The 23,942-nt window shown below is 43.9% G+C and overlaps 1 protein-coding gene across 2 annotated transcripts; it reads right to left on the bottom strand.

Moving 5' to 3' along the window:
* Positions 1–638: 638 nt before the first annotated feature.
* tmem102 (transmembrane protein 102) lies at positions 639–22,867 on the bottom strand. Of its 2 annotated transcripts, none has more exons than XM_041884093.2 (7): positions 22,744–22,867; positions 20,144–20,358; positions 7,880–8,064; positions 7,468–7,671; positions 7,033–7,203; positions 6,547–6,759; positions 639–4,439 (listed from the first exon to the last, which is right to left on the bottom strand). In XM_041884093.2, exons 2-7 carry the CDS (start codon positions 20,343–20,345, stop codon positions 3,834–3,836), a joined length of 1,581 nt encoding a protein of 526 aa, XP_041740027.1. In that variant the 5' UTR covers positions 20,346–20,358; positions 22,744–22,867; the 3' UTR covers positions 639–3,833. The 2 variants fall into 2 exon arrangements, with proteins under 2 accessions (XP_041740027.1, XP_041740028.1); XM_041884094.2 differs by having other exon boundaries at positions 22,793–22,863.
* Positions 22,868–23,942: the final 1,075 nt, after the last annotated feature.

Raw genomic sequence — 23,942 nt, 5'->3', positions numbered from 1 at the left:
TCAGTTCCTGTGTGGTGTTACTGATGCTTTGTCTACGTAGCAGGTTATGAGAATTAACGTATCAGGTTAGAAGAATGAGGTTAAGGTTAGGAAAAGGGTTAGGGTTAGCTACATGCTCAGAGTTGCAGCCATGCAAAACTGTCTTGAGTGGCAACAAATCTGCCCAATTAGCAGTTCGCTTTCCATAAAGCTAATTGTGTTGATATGCCCGTTTATGTTGACACACCCTTGATCCGGTAGCCATGTTGAGTTACAGTTACCCATGACTCACCTTAGGAGTTGGCTTTACAGCACAAATAGACCAGGCTAACCTTATTCTACAAGGAAGTTATACAGTCAAAATGTTATGATTGAGTTGTCGAGATCTATTTCATGCTACAGCAGTACCATTCAAGATCATCATTCAAAACATCCCAAATAAAATAATACCGCATAACAGTCACATGATGAGAAAATCTACTTCATTTGCACTATATGGAGGAAGACGAAGTAGAAAGTTTTAAATTGCAAATATTTCCAGATATGGGGTGGTCATTAAGGATACTGCAGCACTTTTAAATGTTAATTCAGTCGGCATTTGTTGGGATATCTTTGATTTCAACTATATTTTAATTGATTGATTGATTCAAGAGGTAAAATGTGTTACATGATTTATTTATTTTCAATCAAAAACAATTATCAGTAGTTTAAGGACAAAATAATATAACGTTTAGTAGTTTCAGCAGTACAGTGACAACACATTGCCTCCGAAGTTTCTATGATATCAGATTTCAAACAAGAAAGCAATGGGAGAAGGCTGTCTGAATGTTTGATAATGTCATATCATTGAACACACATTTCTTATTCTATAGATATATAAACCCTGGGCAGAATTAACTGATTTCTCCATATACTTTTAAACTTCACAATAAACATGATAATTATTGAAGATAAAAAGGGAACAACAGCTCTTTCTGCAGCAGACAGTCCATTAGAAGTGAGTTTGGGTACAGAATTGCATAAAAACTGCTGCCATTCACTTTTTTTATTGATAATTTACACCAAGATCAAAGTGTGTTTCAATTTTTCACAGATAGAGGCTAAATATTGATTCAAACATCATACTATTTCTATGCCCACTAACTAGGCAGATTAAGGTACATCATGAGAGATACTCCTGACAGTGCATATTTCAAACAGCACTGGATTTAAAACTTTATGGGAGCATTCAGGAAGTCTGTCAACGTTCAAACAACTTTACCACAACGTTGGACTATGGTGTGTTTAAAACGTAGGGGAACATTCAGGAAAGAGAAAAAGGACACCTCAAAAACGTCCTGACAACGTTGATACATTTTCTTGCAACGTTCACAAACATTCTTACAACATCACCACAACATTGGGCTGTGGTGTGTCGAAGGCCCCCACCTTGAAAGTGCTAGGATCACACACATCTGATACTTGGGAGTTTACATACCCACACTTAACTATCGTCTGGGTCTACATTCTTCTGTATCATAACCATCACTACATGCTTTGGTTTGTCAAGGTGTCCTGATTCATAGTCACCTCTACCAAGGCTATACAGAACAGAAGTGCCCGCACAATTTACTAGTAGTTCCTAAATCGCTCCACTAACTGAAGCTGTTTGAATAGCAATACTGATGTATACAAGTAGTACCAATACACGCAGCACCATTAAAGTAGTACCGCGATTCTAGAACATAGAATTCTATAGAATCCAAATAACAGTTTCCTTTGACCTCTAGTGTATTGTGCGAACGAACGTTCATGTTCACCATGATATTTCATTAATACTATTCAACAAGCAGGAGAGAGAGAGACATAAATACAGTATATAGAGAGATGGGAGCAGTACGGAGGGCGGATAGAGAGAGAAAAAAAGAGAAAGGGAGAGAGACAAGCAGCTGTCCCAGTTCCCAGGAGCCCCATCCTTTAGCGCTCATCTCTACAAAGGGCCGGCGGCTGGCCCGTCTCCCCATCCATCCCTCTATCCACCCCCCCGCTAACAGCACACATCTGGGTAGACAAGATAGGGCCCCCAAGACCCCCACACACAGAAAGAGATGGGGGTGTAGAATGGGTAGCTAGCACATTTGGGTGATTGAGTCCTGCTGCGCATTTGTTCCCGTTCCATCTCTCTGGATCTCTCCCTCTCATTACATCAGCACATTTAAAGACCTTGATCAGTCATCCAATAATCAAAACGCACACCTTATTAAAACAGGCCAACCAAGCAGAAGAGGGACCAGCACAAAAACCAGTCAAGTCTCTTACAATTAAAATCTGAGACAACACAATACAAAAGCTTTTTCTTTTGTTTCAACCACAAACCTCCCCATCTTAACACACACACACACACACACACACACACACACACTAGACTGAATCAAAAAAGTGGAACAAAGCAAATAGCCCTTACACAAGCCTCAGGGAGATTACATGATGTAGCCAGCCATGCCATGGCTGTTTTGTAATGCTGTAATGTCGTAACGTAGAGATTAGAATACAATCAAGCAGTGTGCCAACTGTGTCAGCAGCTAACCCTGCCTCACACCTCTCCTCTCCTCCTCACCAACCTGTCTCCTTACAGGTAGTCTGTCTATATCATACAGCGTTTAATGACCACATCTCACTGTTAAGATCATTTCAAAGACTTTCAAAAGGGACTTTAATAAAAAGGAACTGAATTAAGTTGAGAGCTCCTATGATATGACCCTTATTTGATGATAAACTGCTTCAAGCTTTCAGGGGATAAAAGGCAAATTGATGAGGTGATCTCTGACCTGCATGTTGGTCAGGATTGTAAAGGTGGAGAATATGAGCGTTAACAGTACAGACTGACTCTGGGTCAGGGAGTACAGATACCTTTCTTATGAGGTGGTAGATTGGAGAAGCAAAGTCTCTTCGGAACACCCCTCCAGCGTGGCTCTTTGGTGCCTTCCGTCACATAATGAGTGTTGAAATGGAAGGACAGCCCTGGGTTATACCATTCAGATAGATATGGGGGAGACCATAACCCTACCAGAGGGAGTCTGGCGTCACAGAGAAAACAAACATTAAAAATACCTGAGAGAGAGCGAAAGAGCGAGATAGGGAGTTAAAGAAATAGAGGGGCAGAGGGTCGAGAGATAAAGAGGGATAAAAAGAAGTATAGAAAGAGGGAAGAAAGAAAATACTCTTTGTTCAAAGACATCTCCCCACACCAAATTACATTCAGTTACATCATAGTACCTTGATTCTCCATTTCTTATTCAGTTATCACCCACTCTGATTGGGCAGAAAAGGGGTGGGGGGGGGGATACAGTATTTTCTCAGTAGTGTAGAGAGAGGAGAAGAGCATAAACCCTTAGGGTACACTGTTTCATTCTCTATGTAAGCAGCAGCTTCTTTCTAAAGCGATTCTTTCTTTTCTTTGTAGCACCAGCTAAAAAAACATCTCATTAGGGCAAGCTTGATAAAGAGCAGTGGTCGGTCTCCGTGGTAACTTCACAAGCCTTTTTCTGTCGTGAGGTCTCTTTATGACATCACACTCTACTAAATCGATAGAAGAGTGTTGGTTTCTCTAGGGCTAGCCTCCTCTTCTTGGGAGTGTGCAGTATAGATTTTTTGGTAGTGTCTTATAGTTACAGCAGAGTTGTTAACACTCGTTAGAGTTAGCGTCGTTATCGTTAGCCTCCAACAGGGGGCAGTATAGGGAGCAGCAAGGCTCGGCAGTGTTTCGCCTCTTGAGCCATCCTGGTTGACTTGCCAACTTTTGGCCCGCTATTTTACTTGTGTGTGTGAGTGTGTGTTTGTATGTCGCTACCACAACACTACACTAGGCCCTCAGGTCAGTAGAATTTGTCATCGATGCGGAAGTGGGGCCTCGTGACATCATCAGGGTTGAGAAACACAGAAATCGACTTCCCAGGGTTTTCTGTCACCAGTTGCTGCAGCCTGGCGGCCAGCTTGTCGTCCGAGGGCGAGATGATGCCGCTGGCCGGGTAACCGTGGCCAGGTGACCCTCCATGCCCATTGGTGGCGCCCGCTGCCTCCCTCTTGAGCTGGCCTGCCTGCCGTGCCTGGTCCAGGGCCGCCCGGAGGTGCTCGGTGGGGTCTGATCGGACGTGGGCCAGCTTCCGGGCCACCAGCAGGGCTTGGCTGTCCGACAGGTGCTCCAGCATGTTGCACTGGGGCAAGAAGTAGTTGGGACAGTTCTTACCCAAGATGCAGTGGGCCAGGTCATCCAGGAGGCCCAGGAGGAGGCGGGCGGGGGTGTCGGAGTCGGGCGAGGACAGGTAGGAGGGGGGCAAGCGGTCACAGGCCCAGAAGAGGAGGGTGCGGAGGTGGTAGGGGCTGAGGCCAGTGCGGGGGCGAGCCAGGAGGCGGGAGAGGACAGCCTTGGCTGCCTGGAAGGCCTGGGCCATGGGAAACGGGATGCACTTCTTCAGCTGAACCTGGAGATAGACAATGATATGGCAGCCAGTATTTCAGATTGAATTGAATAAACCAACAAGGGGAAATTGGATGTCACCAGCAAGACATACAGCATCAAGATGCATGCACCAGAGACAGCCCTGATGGAAATTATACTGAAGCTAAAATGTTACAGTTGAGTCATTTTCAACTGTATTTAGAAGACAGTTATGAACCCTACTACTTTCATATTTAAAGTTCAAAATGCTTCAACTTTAAGTGAACAGTGAACCTGTCCTTCCACTATATATATATACAAAAGTATGTGGACACCCCTTCAAATTAATGAATTCGGCTATTTCAGTCACACCCGTTGCTGACAGGTGTATAAAATCAAACAGACAGCCATGCAATCTCCATAGACAAACATTGGCAGTAGAATGGCCTGTACTGAAGAGCTCAGTGACTTCCAACGTGGCAGCGTCATAGGATGCCACCTTTTCAACAAGTCAGTTTGTCAAATTTCTGCCCCGCTAGAGCTGCCCCGGTCAACTGTAAGTGCTGTTATTGTGAAGTGGAAACGTCTAGGAGCAACAACAGCTCAGCCGTGAAGTGGTAAGGCCACACAAGCTCACAGAACGGGACCGCAGAGTGCTGAAGCATGTAGAAATCGCCTGTCCTTGGTTGCAACACTCACTCAGTTCAAAACTCCCTCTGGAAGCAACGTCAGCACAATAACTGTTCGTCGGGAGCTTTATGAAATGGGTTTCCATGGCCGAGCAACCTAAGATCACCTTTCGAAATGTCAAGCGTCGGCTGGAGTACTGTAAAGCTCGCCGCCATTGGACTGGAGCAGTGGAAACTAATTCTCTGTAGTGATGAATCACGCTTCACCATCTGTCAGTCCGACAGACAAATCTGGGTTTGGGGGATGTCAGGAGAACGCTACCTGCCCGAATGCATAGTGCCAACTGTAAAGTTTAGTGGAGGAGGAATAATGGTCTGGGGCTGTTTTTCATGGTCCGGGCTAGGCCCCTTAGTTCCACTGAAGGGAAATCTTAACACTACAGCATACAATGACATTCTAGATGATTCTGTGCTACAGTTTGGGGAAGGCCCTTTCCTGTTTCAGCATGACAATGTATTTATTTTATTTCACCTTTATTTAACCAGGTAGGCCAGTTGAGAACAAGTTCTCATTTACAACTGCGACCTGGCTGTTGACAATGCCCCCATGCACAAAGCGAGATCCATACAGAAATGATTTGTCGAGATCGGTGTGAAAGAACTTGACTTGCCTGCACAGAGCCCTGACCTCAACCCCATCGAACACCTTTGAGATGAATTGGAACCCCGACTGCTAGCCAGGCCTAATCAGTGCCCGACCTCACTAATGCTCGTGGCTGAATGGAAGCAAGTCCCCGCAGCAATATTCCAACATCTAGCGGAAAGCCTTCCCAGAAGAGTGGAGACTGTCATAGCAGCAAAGAGGGGACCAACTCCATATTAATGCCCATGATTTTAGAATGAGATGTCCACGTACTTTTGGTAATGTAATGTACTTTAGCTTCAGCTAACATTTACAAGGTAGATTTGGCAATACACAAAATAAATAGCAGGGCAATTCCACAGAAACAGAATGATTGCAAAGTTAAACAAACCATACACCTCTATGCACATGGACAACTTTTAACAATTTCCACTGAACATTTGACAAAAACACATTTACTTGAAGAACAGTGCAGATGCAAAGTTTGGTAACAGAATGACGGCACAAACAGCAAACTGTAATTTTGTTACTGTGGAATTGCCAAGCAGTATCGGGCAGACTTCCGCAACAACTAAAAGTATGAAGTAGAAGGCTAACCTTCTCTGCTTTTTTGGTCCTGCAGCTATCACATTGGAGCAGCATGAAGCCTACCCGTGCACATGGGCAGATACTCTGTGTGAGTGCATCGTCTTGCGTAACGCTCATCTGCAATATTTGCGGTTCATCCTGCTGCTTGTGGCAACGTCATATCGCTGAGTCTCAATTTAACACATTTAGCTAGCTAACCATTATGGCCAACAAAGGAAGCAGGCCCAATCTATTGAACTCGCTAACTACTCAAAAGCAGAGCTATCTTAACTAGCTTACTGGGTACCCACCTCGCTGCGTGAGAAGGCCAGCCTCCACTCCCGGTCGGGCCTCCCCCCCAGCGGGGCTGGGCAGGGCAACAGGTAGAACCCAGAGATGGCCTCCTCCTCCGTGATCTTCCCGTCCCAGAAGTGGTTGGCCGTCAGCCAGCTCTGGGCCACGGCAGGCCAGCCCCGGAAGGACACCACAGGCAGCAGGTCATAGAGCACCCGGCTGGACCCCGCCTGGAGGTAGGGACGAGTTATTGTAAAATATCAAATTATTTAAAAGAGATGTTCTGAATGACTTATCTGGTTAAACAAAGGCCAAATAAATACATTTGTTCAACACAAGTTTTTCCGGAATCGACCAGTTGAGATGGTTGCTAGTGCCAATGAATCGAATTCTGGAATTGATACGGACACCAACAATGGCCTCCTATTCCCTCTATAGACACTACTATTAGCACTATATAGGGAATAGGGTGCCATTTGGGACATAGCCTAACTCATCCCTACCTGGAGAATGAGGGTGGTCAGGGGCCCGTTGCGCTCCAGCCTCTCCGGGATGGGGATGCCTCTCTGGGGGGAACGTCTCAGCTCGTCCACCGCCTCACCCACCACCCCCCAGAACCAGTCAGCCACCAGCGCCGGAGAGAAGTAGCACCCATCCAGAGACTGGTGGGGGGACTGGAATAAAATCATGACCCAACTTTAGTTAAAGTGCATTTTGTTCTTACTAGACGCAGAGACATAAAAATGGTTCATCTGACGCTGGAAGTACATAAAATCCCTTCATTGCCAAAATCCTGAACTATCCCTTTAAAATCATTTCAACACACTTTACAGTAAAACAACACAATAAAATAAATGTAAAAGCAATACACATTTTATAATCTTTTATAAAACTAAAAGCAATAAAAAAAGAATAAGAGAAGTTAGAAAACGCATTACATGGAGAGAGGGGGGAACGGCACCAGAGGCTTGGTGACCCATTCCCCTTTCCTCCTCCTCCTCCTCCTCCTCCTCATCATCGGGGGGTAATCCATTCTCCTCCTGGCAGCAGATGCTCCACCTGGCCAGAGTGTTGGGGTCGCAGAGACGCAGGGACAGCCAGGAGTGGCAGGGAGCCGACTGCCGCATGTCTAGGGTGACGGGCTGGTTGACATGAGATTATACTTTAATAGGCTATACTTTTTTTCTGAGGCAATACTAGTGATTTGTTTGGCATCAAACACCATATCAGAAAGTATACAGTAAAAACATCCCATAAGATACAACACATCACTACAAAACACACAACTTCTCATCAATAACATAGACACGTTAAGTAATACGTTTCACATCCCATCCCTATTGCACCAACCTGGTTGCGGTCGTGGAGTTTGAGCGCGGGCACCAGGAGGGTGAAGTCCAGGTCGAAGTCAGCCCCCTTGGCGTAGTCCCCCAGCTCCTCTGGGTTGAGGTCCAGGACCCCCTCCCTGGCACCCCCAGACAGGAGCAGGTACTCATTGGCCACTGGAAGACGCTGGTCCACCTTCTGTACTAGTCCTAGAGAAAAACACACACACACACAGAGGATGAGTGTAATATGACGTTCTAAAAACAAATACAATACTTGAGCCGTTCTGTTTCTTCTGAAGGCAATGCATACATACAGGAAGTATTCATAAAATACAGTTGTAGCGAAATTGACATAAAAATATATGAGGTCTACACAGCTCCCTCAGTGAGTGCAGTGCATGGTTTTATGTTATTCTCCATGCTAGCTGGTCGTCCTCAACCAACCCTGGCTTTATCCTCCTAGGGGGAGTCTTTACTGAATACAGCCTAAATGACTGGGAAAACTGCAATCACTCAGACAGAAGGGAAGAGGAGGGGAATCGGAGGAAGGGAAAGTCTGAGGGAATGAGAAATAGGGGGAGAGGAAAGAAAACTGATTGTGAGAAAGAGTGTGTGAGAGAAACAGAAAGGAAATGGGTGAAAAGGGAGTGTAAACTAATAGCTTTCAAATAGTAATAACATTCTATCGATCTAGCTTCTGGCAAACAAACTCCCCACCCAGCCCAAACCAAAACTCTCCTCTTTGCCAAAGAGTTTATGAAAAATACTGAACCCAATCAAATCCCTTTACAGTGTTCTCAACTATGGCAGGACTTCTGTGCTCCAGTCAAGCAAGATTAGAGCCGGACAGGCTTAAAGGGTCACTCTCAACACATGATCCCATGCCTCTTCAACGCGCGCACACACTCACACCACACACACGTGTGCAAGTACGCACACAGGGCTAAGACCCATTGATGCCTTCCAGGCTGTCACCTTTGACCTGAAGTACACCCATATACCCATCCCCTCAGGGAGGCTCTCAGAGAGGGATATGAAGCTGTGGGGTGGGGGAGGGGGTCCAGGGGAGGGTTGAGGGTGGTGCCCCCTGGTGGTGTGACTGCCGACTGCAGACACTAGGACATCCGTCAGACTGTGGTGGCTGTGAGACTGCAGCCTGGAGCCTAAAAGCTCCTAACGCGATTTCCCTCATCCAAATTCAGACCTTCGCCCCAGTCGGAAGTCCTGAGCGCTCTGGAGCAGGTTTTCATCAAGGAGCTCTCTGTACTTCGCTCCGCTCATCTTTGGAACGATCTTGATTAGTCTCCCAGTCCCTGCCGCTGAAAAACATCTGCAGAGCATGATGCTGCCACCACCATGCTTCACCGTAGGGATGGTGCCAGGTTTCCTTCAGATGTGACACTTGGCATTCAGGCCAAAGAGTTCAATCTTGGTTTCATCAGATCAGATAATCTTGTTTCTCATGGTCTGAGAGTCCTTTAGGTGCCTTTTGGCAAACTCCAAGCAGCCTGTCATGTGCCTTTTACTGAGTGGCTTCCGTCTGGCCACTCTACCATGAAAGCCTGATTGGTGGAATGCTGCAGAGATGGTTGTCCTTCTGGAAGGTTCTCTTCTGGATTTTGCTCTGACATGTACAATCAACTGTGGACCTTATATAGACAGGTGTGTGCCTTTCCAAATCATGTCCAATCAATTGAATTTACCACAGGTGGACTCCAATCAAGTTGTAGAAACATCTCAAGGATGATCAATGAAAACAGGATGCACCTGAGCTCAATTTCGAGTATAATAGCAAAGGGTCTGAATACTTATGTAAATAAGGTATTTCAGTTTTTTATTTTTAATACATTTGCAAAAATGTCTAAAAACCTATTTTTGCTTTGTCAATATGGGGTATTGTGTGTAGATTGCTGAGGATTTTTATTTATTTAATCCATTTTAGAATAAGGCTGAAACGTAACTAAATGTGGAAAAAGTCAAGGGGTCTGAATACTTTCCGAAGGCACTATAAATATATATGAGAGAGAGGAGGAGAGAGCGCCGCTGCCAGAGCTAAAGTGGACCGTAGTCAAAAATTGTGTGTGTGTGACACGCTGAGGACACAAGTCCTATAAAATAAAGCACAAATGGGAGCGTTGAAAGCAGTCAACAACCATTACACAACCGATCATTAACTGAACACAGGCGGAACGACTTAGCTGCTACAGCCTCACAATCAAACAACGGTCAATTTATATTCAGATTAAGTCGCTGTGTTGACATTACTGACAAAAATATACGCAAATAGAAACTTGTAATTAATCTAGCTCGATCTAAGTGAAGGCTAAGTGAGGTACAAAAAATATATACAGTGAGGGAAAAAAGTATTTGATCCTCTGCTGATTATGTACATTTGCACACTGACAAAGAAATTATCAGTCTATAATTTTTTTAATGAGGGTAATAAGTATTTGACCCCCTCTCAATCAGAAAGATTTCTGGCTCCCAGGTGTCTTTTAAAACAGATAACGAGCTGAGATTAGGAGCACACTCTTAAAGGGAGTGCTCCTAATCTCAGCTTGTTACCTGTATAAAAGACACCTGTCCACAGAAGCAATCAATCAGATTCCAAACTCTTCACCATGGCCAAGACCAAAGAGCTCTCCAAGGATGTCAGGGACAAAATTGTAGACCTACACAAGGCTGGAATGGGCTACAAGACCATCGCCAAGCAGCTTGGTGAGAAGGTGACAACAGTTGGTGCGATTATTCGCAAATGGAAGAAACACAAAAGAACTGTCAATCTCCTTCGGCCTGGGGCTCCATGCAAGATCTCACCTCGTGGAGTTGCAATGATCATAAGAACGGTGAGGAATCAGCCCAGAACTACACGGGAGGATCTTGTCAATGATCTCAAGGCAGCTGGGACCATAGTCACCAAGAAAATAATTGGTAACACACTACACCGTGAAGGATTGAAATCCTGCAGCGCCCGCAAGGTCCTCCTGCTCAAGAAAGCACATATACAGGGCCGTCTGAAGTTTGCCAATGAACATCTGAATGATTCAGAGGAGAACTGGGTGAAAGTGTTGTGGTCAGATGAGACCAAAATCGAGCTCTTTGGCATCAACTCAACTCGCCGTGTTTGGAGGAGGAGGAATGCTGCCTATGACCCCAAGAACACCATCCTCACCGTCAAACATGGAGGTGGAAACATTATGCTTTGGGGGTGTTTTTCTGCTAAGGGGACAGGACAACTTCACCGCATCAAAGGGACGATGGACGGCGCCATGTACCGTCAACTCTTGGGTGAGAACCTCCTTCCCTCAGCCAGGGCATTGAAAATTGGTCGTGGATGGGTATTCCAGCATGACAATGACCCAAAACACACGGCCAAGGCAACAAAGGAGTGGCTCAAGAAGAAGCACATTAAGGTCCTGGAGTGGCCTAGCCAGTCTCCAGACCTTAATTCCATAGAAAATCTGTGGAGGGAGATGAAGGTTTGAGTTGCCAAACGTCAGCCTCGAAACCTTAATGACTTGGAGAAGATCTGCAAAGAGGAGTGGGACAAAATCCCTCCTGAGATGTGTGCAAACCTGGTGGCCAACTACAAGAAATGTCTGACCTCTGTGATTGCCAACAAGGGTTTTGCCACCAAGTACTAAGTCATGTTTTGCAGAGGGGTGAAATACTTATTTCCCTCATTAAAATGCAAATCAATGTATAAAAATTTTTACATGCGTCTTTCTGGATTTTTTTGTTGTTATTCTATCTCTCACTGTTCAAATAAACCTACCATTAAAATTATAGACTGATCATGTCTTTGTCGGTGGGCAAACGTACAAAATCAACAGGGGATCAAATACTTTTTCCCCTCACTATATACACTACCAGTCAAAAGTTTGGACACACCTACTCATTCAAGGGTTTTTCTTAATTTTTTACATTGTAGATTAATAGTTAAGACATCAAAACTATGAAATAACACATATGGAATCATGTAGTAACCAAAAAAAGTGTTAAACAAATCAAAATATATGTTATATTTGAGATTCTTCAAATAGCCACCCTTTGCCTTGATGACAGCTTTGCACACTCTTGGCATTCTCTCAACCAGCCTCATGAGGTAGTCACCTGGAATGCATTTCAAATAATAGGTGTGCCTTCTTAAAAAGTTAATTTGTGGAATTTATTTCCTCCTAAATGCGTTTGAGCCAGTCAGTTGTTTTGTGACAAAGTAGGGGGGTATACAGAAGATAGCCCTATTTGGTAAAAGACCAAGTCCATATTATGGCAAAAACAGCTCAAATAAGGAGTCCATCATTAATTTTAAGACATGATGGTCAGTCAATACAGAACATTTTAAAAACTTTGAAAGTTTCTTCAAGTGCAGTCGCAAAAACCATTAAGCGCTATGATGAAACTGTCTCTCATGAGGACCGCCACAGGAATGGAAGACCCAGAGTTACCTCTGCTGCAGAGGATAAGTTCATTAGAGTTACCAGCCTCAGAAATTGCAGCCCAAATAAATGCTTCACAGCGTTCAAGTAACAGACACATCTCAACATCAACTGTTCAGAGGAGACTGTGTGAATCAGGCCTTCATGGTTGAATTGCAGCAAAGAAACCACTACTAAAGGACACCAATAATACGAAGAGACCTGCTTGGGCCAAGAAACACGAGCAACGGACATTAGACCGGTGGAAATTTGTCATTTGGTCTGGAGTCCAAATTTGAGATTTTTTGGTTCCAACCGCCGTGTCTTTGTGAGACGCGGTGTGGGTGAACGGATGATCTCCGCATGTGTTTTTTTCCCACCGTAAACCATGGAGGAGGTGGTGTTCTGGTGTGGGGGTGCTTTGGTGGTGACACTGTCTGTGATTTATTTAGAATTCAAGGTACACTTAACCAGCATGGCTACCACAGCATTCTGCAGCGATACACCATACCATCTGGTTTGGGCTTAGTGGGACTATCATTTGTTTTTCAACAGGACAATGACCCAACACACCTCCAGGCTGTGTAAGGTCTATTTTACCAAGAAGGAGAGTGATGGAGTGCTGCATCAGATGACCTGGCATCCACAATCCCCCAACCTCAACCCAATTGAGATGGTTTGGGATGAGTCGGACCACAGAGTGAAGGAAAAGCATCCAACAAGTGCTCAGCATATGTGGGAAGTCCTTCAAGACTGTTGGAAAAGCATTTCAGGTGAAGCTGGTTGAGAGAATGCCAAGAGTATGCAAAGCTGTCAAGGCAAACAGTGGCTATTTGAAGAATCTCAAATATAAAAAATATTTTGATTTGTTTAACACTTTTTTGGTTACTACATGATTCCATATGTGTTATTTCATAGTTTTGATGTCTTCACTATTATTCTATAATGTAGAATTGTCGGCCTCCAGGACAGCCTAGACCGGAGGTTCCAACACCTGGAGATTATGGGGGCCTTCAGTGTGTTGGGACCTCAAGCTGCGTTCTCTAGTGAGAGGATAAACACCTTTAACCTGACCCTCCTCTCCAGGCAGTTCTTGCACGCGCAAGCTCAGTTGGTAGAGCATGGCGTTTGCAACGCCAGGGTTGTGGGTTCAATTCCCACGGGGGGCCAGTATGAAAATGTATGCACTCACTAACTGTAAGTCGCTCTGGATAAGAGTGTCTGCTAAATGACTAAAATATAAAAAATAGTAAAAATAAAGAAAAACCCTTGAATGAGTAGGTGTGTCCAAACTTTTGACTGGTACTGTATATATATTCAATATGACCTTAAAATAGGCCATGACCTTGAAAACCGAAATGTTTTGCAAATCTGTCACTTTTGAATAAGATAATAGTCTAGTAAGTGGCGGGATTCTGACCCTATAGGACAGTGTCGGTGAGGTTTCCATTGAGATATCTTCATGCCTTCGGAACCCCCAACATGTGGCCCCATCTGTCCAAGAGTCCCCTTCCGAATACGCTTTTCTCTGATTGGTTGTTGCATGCAGGGGGTGACCCCACTGTTGGAGGGGCAAGCCAACACACAGACAACAATAAACAAGCACAGCGGGAAGAGACAAAACAACAGCTTGTTTGGGTTGTTTTGCTTCGTCTTTCCGTCTCTCAACTCTAGGCGAACTCTTGACTTTGCGCGCCTGGACTTGTTCGAGACAATGCCTGACTTGCGCCTCATTCTTTTGTTTTTGTGCCTCGGTGAGTCGGCCGAATCTGAAATGAAGCTCCCCTCCTTTTTCTCCCCGCTCTCCTCTCTAGACGTCTTTGTGTTTGAATTAAAACTACTATAAAGCGGTATAAAACAAATACTTTTCTAATGAGATCTGTGGGGAAGGGGTTCACCAGTAGTCTGGTGTTCAAAGGCACATTTGAAAAAGGGTGTGTCTGCAAAAACTAGCCTAAGACGTGAGGCTGCAGATGGAGAGAGAACCCATGGCGATAACAGACTTATATCAGTCTATTTTTCTGTCTTTGAATGGAAGTGAAAAATGAAACATGAAGGATTACTCACGGCGTAAACAGAGCAGAAAGCACTAGAATCAAGTTGTTGTTTACTGGTTCAGCAAAGACTTGTAGCATTTTATCTGACAGACTTTAACCTTACAAGAAGATATCTCACTCCTTACTGTAAATAAGAACAATCACTTGGTACAGTGCATTCGGAAAGTGTTCAGACCCCTTGAATTTTTCCACTTTGTTACGTTACGGCCTTATTCTAAAATTGATTAAATAGCTTTTCCCCCTCATCAATCTACACACAATACCCCATAATGACAAAGCAAAAACCGGTTTTTAGAAATTATTTTAAAAATATTTTAAAAACGGAAATATCACATTTACATAAGTATTGAGATCCTTTAATCAGTACTTTGTTGAAGCTCCTTTTGTACCGATTACAGCCTCATGTCTTCGTGGGTATGACGCTACATGCTTGGCACACCTGTATTTGGGGAGTTTCTCACATTCTTCTCTGCAGATCCTCTCAAGCTCTGTCAGGTTGGACGTTGCTGCACAGCTATTTTCAGGTCTTTTCCAGCCTCTGGCTTTGTGGTTCCAAACTTCTTCCATTTAAGAATGGAGGCCACTGTGTTCTTGGGGACCTTCAATTCTGCAGAAATGTTTTGATACCCTTCCCCAGATCTGTGCCTCGACACAATCCAGTCTGAGCTCTACAGTGAGGGAAAAAAGTATTTGATCCCCTGCTGATTTTGTACGTTTGCCCACTGACAAAGCAATGATCAGTCTATAAACTTTATGGTAGGTTTATTTGAACAATGATTTGTATTTTAATGAGGGAAATAAGTATTTGACCCCTTCTCAATCAGAAAGATTTCTGGCTCCCAGGTGTCTTTTATACAGGTAACGAGCTGAGATTAGGAGCACACTCTTAAAGGGAGTGCTCCTAATCAGTTTCTTACCTGTATAAAAGACACCTGTCCACAGAAGCAATCAATCAATCAGATTCCAAACTCTCCACCATGGCAAAGACCAAAGAGCTCTCTAAGGATGTCAGGGACAAGATTGTAGACCTACACAAGGCTGGAATGGGCTACAAGACCATTGTCAAACAGCTTGGTGAGAAGGTGACAACAGTTGGTGCGATTATTTGCAAATGGAAGAAACACAAAAGAACTGTCAATCTCCCTCGGCCTGGGGCTCCATGCAAGATCTCACCTCGTGGAGTTGCAATGATCATGAGAACGGTGAGGAATCATCCCAGAACTACACGGGAGGATCTTGTCAATGATCTCAAGGCAGCTGGGACCATTGTCACCAAGAAAACAATTGGTAACACACTACGCCGTGAAGGACTGAAATCCTGCAGCGCCCGCAAGGTCCCCCTGCTCAAGAAAGCACATATACAGGCCCGTCTGAAGTTTGCCAATGAACATCTGAATGATTCAGAGGAGAACTGGGTGAAAGTGTTGTGGTCAGATGAGACCAAAATCGAGCTCTTTGGCATCAACTCAACTCGCCGTGTTTGGAGGAGGAGGAATGCTGCCTATGACCCCAAGAACACCATCTCCACCGTCAAACATGGAGGTGGAAACATTATGCTTTGGGGGTGTTTTTCTGCTAAGGGGACAGGACAATTTCACCGCATCAAAGGGACTATGGACGGAGCCATGTACCGTCAAATCTTGGGTGAGAACCTCCTTCCCTCAGCCAGGGCATTGAAAATGGGTCGTGGATGGGTATTCCAGCATGACAATGACCCAAAACACACGGCCAAGGCAACAAAGGAGTGGCTCAAGAAGAAGCACATTAAGGTCCTGGAGTGGCCTAGCCAGTCTCCAGACCTTAATCCCATAGAAAATCTGTGGCGGGAGATGAAGGTTTGAGTTGCCAAATGTCAGGCTCGAAACCTTAATGACTTGGAGAAGATCTGCAAAGAGGAGTGGGACAAAATCCCTCCTGAGATGTGTGCAAACCTGGTGGCCAACTACAAGAAACGTCTGACCTCTGTGATTGCCAACAAGGGTTTTGCCACCAAGTACTAAGTCATGTTTTGCAGAGGGGTAAAATACTTATTCCCTCATTAAAATGCAAACCAATTTATAACATTTTTGACATGTGTTTTTCTGGATTCTTTTGTTGTTATTCTGTCTCCCACTGTTCAAATAAACCTACCATACAAATTATAGACTGATCATGTTTTTGTCAGTGGGCAAACGTACAAAATCAGCAGGGGATCAAATACTTTTTTCCCTCACTGTATGGACAATTCCCTCGAACTCATGGTTTAGTTTTTGCTCTGACATGCACTGTCAACTGTGGGCAGATGTGTGCCTTTCCAAACCATGTCCAATCAATTGAATTTATCACAGGTGGACTCCAAGTTGTAGAAACATAAAGGATGATCAATGAAAACAGGATGCACCTGAGCTCAATTTCGAGTCTCATAGCAAAGGGTCTGAATACTTATGTAAATAAGATTTGTTTTTTTATAAATGTGCAAAAATATATAATAACCGGTTTTTGCTTTGTCATTATGGGGTATTGTGTGTAGATTGATAATATATTTAATCAATTTCAGAATAAGGCTGTAACGTAACAAAATGTGGAAAAAGGGAAGGGGTCTGAATACTTTCCGAATGCACTGTATGTTAGTCATTATTCTACATTTCAGCATTCCCACCAACCCATATAGTCCTGTGGGAATACTAGAGGCATTTGTTTTCAAAGGCATGCTATAGGCTAGCCTAAAACGGTTTACTGAGGAGCTACTGGGTAAATAAAGTTGTTTTTCCTTCCTTTCCTTCCTTCCTTCCTTGTATCTGTGCAGCTGCTTCCCTGTGTGGTGCAATATCTCTGTCAGCTCTGAATGGCCAGTGGGGAGCCACCTGCTGCTTAAACTAGGCTAGAGAAACCTTTAAAAAAAAGACCCAACTAGAAAGGAAGTCAAACACATTATATGCACACACACACTAGTGTTGCACGGTATACCAAAACCTCTGTACTTTTTCAATACTAGAACATGAAAAACGGTTCGGCAGTAGCTAGCCAGGCTGCGCTTGCGCATGCAGCTGACACAGCGCAAAACACTTTTGAGAAGCACGCAAGCGAGAGAAAATGTCGACAGCATGGTTCTTCAAACGAAATCATCATACCTCTTTGCCTGAAGCTTGTTGACAAAACTGGCTGTTACAAAGCAGTGCAATGGAAGGTTTAGTTCCAAGCAAAATGACATACAACAAACTATTTTATACAACATTTGCATTGTAACGTTGTTATTCTACTACATTTTTATTATTTGAGTCACAATGACATGAACATATATTCAGCATGACATTCATTTGAGCATTATAACGTGATTACACAACCCAGAAGTAATGTGAAATGCACTCATTACTTGACAGCAATATATTTTGACTACTTACCGAGTTTCTCTAGGCTTACTAGCAGTAGCCAGTAGCCAGCCAGCAGCCTTGGGCGGAGCATTGCACCCTGGGAAGTGAAATGCACTCTGGGACTCGTAGTATGCTGTGTAAATTGCATTGTATTTCTATGGCGTCTAGACTATTGCAATGTAAAAGTTTCAGAAATGAGTGTCAAATTGATTTTTATGTCGTTTTGGAACTAAACTATTCATTTAATACATTCAATTATTTAGCTGTAATGGAAAATGTATTGCAGGTCTAACGAATGTTATTGACCCAATATTATGGCCATAGTTGAGCAAATTAACCCTGATAAGTATCAAATTACTTTTTAAAACAGATATGGTTTTTCATAAGGGAAATTTAAGGTTTTCTTCTGTTATTTAATATGGTGTTTTACTTTTTGGAAGAAATTGAATATAGAAAAGAAGATATTCTATTTATTCTACCAGTTATCAACATTGTTCACTGTAAACAATCTATAAAGCCCAGTGGTTATTCTGTGGCTTTAGTTAATACGCGTCTTTTTTTGCCATGGTATTGTTTCGGAATGGGGGTATTGTTTTGGTATCGAGTATTATGATCCTAAACCTGGTATCAATGTCAGAAATCTGGTATCGTGACAACACTAATACACACACAGACATGACACACACACACTCCAAGTGTTCCATATAAAGGGCCCATTTTAACATTCCTAGTAGCTGGGCAGATATTCCCTTTTAACTGCCTGGGCTCCCTCCTCTTCAAGGTCCTTAAAAAAAAAATATCAGTGGTACTAGCTAATGAACACAGTGCATTTACACAATCATAAATCCTACACTCACATTAACTCTGTTCTCTCGCAGAGAGTTGGAAATGAAACAGCAGATAGAGGGAGAGAGAGACAAAGAGAGAGTGTAAAAGAGGGGGGTCGGGTGATGGGAGAAATAGATCCTATCTTTTGGCTGCTATACAGGGAGATATACTGTAGGAAAAATCCCACTGCGAAAAGTGTTTCAGAGAAGCTTTCAGCTGTCAGTCTGACTGTCAATGGAGACAGCGAGTGGGAGGGATAAAAAAATAAAGGAGCCAGGAAACAAAGCGAGAATGAGGTGGTGTGAGGACACATGAGTTCAGAAAGAAAGTGGAGAAGTGGTAGGAAAAGAGGTGGGTACACAGTGAGGGCAGGGGAGTCACTAAATTGGGGTAAAGGGTTAAGTGTTTGTGAGTGAGAGAGAGGGGAGAGAATGGGAGGGAGAGGGGGAAGAGAGAGAGACCAAGAAAGAGAGCGAGAAAGAAGAGAGACAGAAATAGAGAGAGAGTGCGAGAGAGAGAGCGCGAGAGCGAGAAAGCGGGAAAAGAGGATGCTAGACTAGCTAGCACAGAACCAAAGTAGGAGAAGCAGAGAGATACAGGAGGAGGGTTGGCTGTCAGCTAATCCAATATCTGACTGGATTAGCAGAAGATACAGAGAGATACAGGAGGAGGGTTGGCTGTCAGCTAATCCAATATCTGACTGGATTAGCAGAAGATACAGAGAGATACAGGAGGAGGGTTGGCTGTCAGCTAATCCAATATCTGACTGGATTAGCAGAAGCGGCTGCTATGATATTTTTGGGCAAACAATACCCCCATGCCAATAGTGGCTCCTATTCACAGCTATTGTTACAGGGGGATGAACGGGGAGAGAGGACTTAGAGCCAGTTAGACTGTTTGCATTGTGCTTCCCTCTCAAGCTGCACATGATCCACAAACAGGCCACGAGTGAGAGAGAGACAGAGAGAGAGGAAAGAAGGAAAGGAAGAGAGAGAGCGAAGTGAGGGACGTGCGGGTCGAGAGATAGAAAACACAGGGAGGGATACAGGCCAAAGAGGCTTGGTTCCAGTTGCATTGGGACAGGCAGGGAGAGAGGAGAGAAAAGGAAAGAGCTTAGGAGCGGGCAGTGGCAGAGCTTGAGGAGCGGAGAGGGAAGAGTGCCACCTATTGGACAAAGAATCTCACTTCACCTGGCTGAAAAGTACCGTATATCAGGACTATGACACACAAAATAAACACAGCCAACATCTTTCTTCTATCTGTCCTTCAAGGCTATACACCAGTGGAGGCTGCTGAGGGGAGGACGGCTCATAATAATGGCTGAAATGGAGTGCAATGGCTGGAATGGAGTGAATGGTATCAAAACATAATGCGTTTGATACCATTCCATTCACTCCATTCCGGCCATTATTATGAGCTGTCCTCTCCTCTGCAGCCTCCACTGCTATACACTACAGTCATAACTTACAAGTGTTCACCAAACACACAATACATCAAAGAAATGTGAGTCATAAATGTTTACCATACCTGTATCACATTAATAAACCGGTATGAGCAATATTTTACCATCTAATGTTTTCATAATGTTAACCTGGGTGTGTCACAACACATTCTCTGTTACTATGAGCCTTACCCAGCATGTTGAAGATAAAGTCTTTGGCCGTGTGGACCTCCAGGGCCAGTTGGTCCCCGAAGTCCCCCTGCTCCAGGGTGACCAGCTCAGACACCTGGGCCGACAGCTGCTCCAGCATGACCCCCGACCGGAAGTCCACCGCCGAGGCGTTCTTCACCGGGGCCGGGGACCGGGGAGCCACCGCACTCATCAGGGTCTCCATGGGGATTCACACCCTATGGTTGGGTATACAGTCGTGGTCAAAAGTTTTGAGAATGACACAAATACACATTTTCACAAAGTGAAGAGTGATCAGATGAATTGCAATGTCCCTTTTTGCCATGAAAATGAACTTAATCCCAAAAAAACATTTCCACTGCATTTCAGCCCTGCCACAAAAGGACCAGCTGACATCATGTCAGTGATTCTCTCGTTAACACAGGTGAGAGTGTTGACGAGGACAAGGCTGGAGATCACTCTGTCATGCTGATTAAGTTAGAATAACAGACTGGAAGCTTTAAAAGGAGGGTGGTGCTTGAAATCATTGTTCTTCCTCTGTTAACCATGGTTACCTGCAAGGAAACATGTGCCGTCATCATTGCTTTGCACAAAAAGGGCTTCACAGGGAAGGATATTGCTGCTAGTAAGATTGCACCTAAATCAACCATTTATCAGATCATCAAGGACTTCAAGGAGAGAGGTTCAATTGTTGTGAAGAAGGCGTCAGAGCGGCCAAGAAAGTCCAGCAAGTGCCAGGACCGTCTCCTAAAGTTGATTCAGCTGCGGGATCGGGGCACCACCAGTGCAGAGCTTGCTCAGGAATGGCAGCAGGCAGGTGTGAGTGCATCTGCACGCACAGTGAGTCGAAGACGTTTGGAGGATCAAGAAGTCAAGAAGGGCAGCAAAGAAGCCACTTTTCTCCAGGAAAAACATCAGGGACAGACTGATATTCTGCAAAAGGTACAGGGATTGGACTGCTGTGGACTGGGGTAAAGTCATTTTCTCTGATGAATCCCCTTTCCGATTGTTTGGGGCATACTGAAAACACCTTGTCCGGAGAAGACAAGGTGAGCGCTACCATCAGTCCTGTGTCATGCCAACAGTAAAGCATCCTGAGACCATTCATGTGTGGGGTTGCTTCTCAGCCAAGGGAGTGGGCTCACTCACAATTTTGCCTAAGAACACAGCCATGAATAAAGAATGGTACCAACACATCTTCCGACAGCAACTTCTCCCAACCATCCAAGAACAGTTTGGTGACGACCAATGCCTTTTCCAGCATGATGGAGCACCTTGCCATAAGGCAAAAGTGATAACTAAGTGGCTTGGGGAACAAAACATCGACATTTTGGGTCCATGGCCAGGAAACTCCCCAGACCTTAATCCCATTGAGAACTTGTGGTCAATCCTCAAGAGGTGGGTGGACAAACAAAGACCCACAAATTCTGACAAACTTCAAGCATTGATTGTGCAAGAATGGGCTGCCATCAGTCAGCATGTGGCCCAGAAGTTAATTGACAGCATGCCTTTGCAGAGGTCTTGAAAAAGAAGGGTCAACACTGCAAATATTGACTCTTTGCATACACTTAATGTAATTGTCAATAAAAGCCTTTGACACTTATGGAATGCTTGTAATTATACTTCAGTATACCATAGTAACATCTGACAAAAATATCCCATAACACTGAAGCAGCGAACTTTGAGAAGACCAATACTTGTCATTAACAAAACTTTTGACCACGACTGTACAGGTCTTGTCAATCATTTTTATAAAGGGGAGAAGACAAATTGCTACTACTTTGCGTACCTTGTGTGTTATTGGCAAAGTTAATTGTAAACTTTATTGTACTAGCACTGACTATGAATTGGCTATCAAATTGGGCGTGATACCAAGAATGTGTTGGATTATAAATCACACGCATTGAATAGCATTTCAAATAAACTCAAATCAAATTTGATTTGTCACATGCGCCGAATACAACAGGTGTAGACTTTACAGTGAAATGCTTACTTACAAGCCCTTAACCAACAATGCAGTTAAGAAAAACAAGTGTTGAGTAAAAAATAGATAAGTAAATTAAAGAGCAGCAGTAAAATAACAGTAGCCCTAGCTATCTTTGTTATTGTTTTAAATTGTTAATCCACAGTATACTCAAATGAACATCAAAGTTCACATTAATCTGAAAGCCACCTGGTGTTTTTGAAACGCAAGCTACTTACAGTCAGTGACAGCATGGGTGCTGTCCTCAAAACTAGATCAATTAGCAAGCTAGCATGCTAATTAACGTTAGCTGGCTAATTTATGAGTCTAGCCAGTCAGCCAACTGTTAGCAAATGTGCTTGCTACAACAGCACAAGCAGCCATAGCTACATCCATAACAGTTTAGACTTGCTAACTAGCTCTGATTATTTGGAGGACACTATAATCGATTTTTCGATAAACTAGGTAACTAGCATTCATTACCTAGTTAGTTAGTTAGCCAGCTGGCTTGCTAGCCGGACAGGTGGGGATAAGTGCACCAACACAACTGAGCTAGCTAGCAAACTGTACAGCGATTCATTCACACACCGCAACGTTGCATTGTTTGAATGCATGACTATACATTTGAACTAGCACACACCCTTAGCACGCAGATCTGGTGAAGTTTCTTTGCGATCTTCCAGGCTTACTATTTCGGTCTTTATATTGAAATCCGATTTCTTCTCCCGTCATTTCCAACAGGTCCCCAGCACCACCTTCCCTTTCCCCTAGCAACACAGACCCCGGAAATCACGCCCTCCACTGAGGATCTTGGGATTAGTAGTGTACCGGTAATATATCTCCCCTAAAAACTACAAAGCAGATTTGTAGGCTATGATTAAATGTGTAACCCTCTGTAGCCTACTGTAAGTACATCAGTTGAGATAAGGACAGTGCAGCACAGCCCTGGTCAGAGATTGGATAGGTTGCTATGATTAGCAGATCTAATGCAATTACAGAAATCGGTCACAGCAATTTGGCCAGGGATGGGCAACTTTGATGGGGGTGAGGGCCACAAAAAATCTGAACTCATCATGAGGGGCCGCAGCTGCTCGCGGGTCTGCATACCCTCATCCAAGCCCCACACACATTGCGAGCTAAATATCTTAGGGTTTTTCTTTTCGGCTGCTCACAGAAACGGAAGTTCTTGCTGACTTATTAGCTATCAACATCAAGAAGTCATTAGGGGCTGACAATTTGGACCCGTCTTTGCTTAAGTATAATTTGGACCCCTGTGCGCCCCCCATAATTACTGGCTCAGTAACACACATTTTGTATTTAACTTTAGTATCAGGAAATATTCCAGAAGCTTTTGTGCTACCACTCCATAAGGGTGGGGATAGTAGTGATCTTGATAATTATCGACCCATTTCCAGGCTTCCTTGTCTTGCAAAAATACATTGGTCAACAAACAGCTACGTTATTTTCTATCTGTAAATGGTATTTTTAATGTTAATCAATCTAGATTGATTCATACCTAAACATAGCACCACTACAGCTTGTTAGATGATAGAACGAATTGTGCTGCCATGTTTGTAGACTTGTCAAAAGCTTTTGATACTGTAGAACCATGTCATTCTGTTGAATAAGCTGTCCTCAATAGAATTGGGTACTGATGCTTGCCAATGGTTTCATAATTATCTCAATGACAGAACTCGGGCCATCAAGGTAGATGGGGTAAAATCTGAGTTCCTTGAGGTACATAAAGGGTTGCCCCATGGTTTGATACGCGGCCCACTACTGTTTACAATCTATATAAATAACATTGGTAATGCTGTAAAAAACATATATATATATATT

The sequence above is a fragment of the Coregonus clupeaformis genome, chromosome 16 (assembly GCF_020615455.1).
Source record: "Coregonus clupeaformis isolate EN_2021a chromosome 16, ASM2061545v1, whole genome shotgun sequence".
Taxonomy (NCBI): Eukaryota; Metazoa; Chordata; class Actinopteri; order Salmoniformes; family Salmonidae; genus Coregonus; species Coregonus clupeaformis.
The sequence above is the reverse complement of the archived record's forward strand: the minus strand, read 5'-3'. Positions and strand labels throughout refer to the sequence as shown.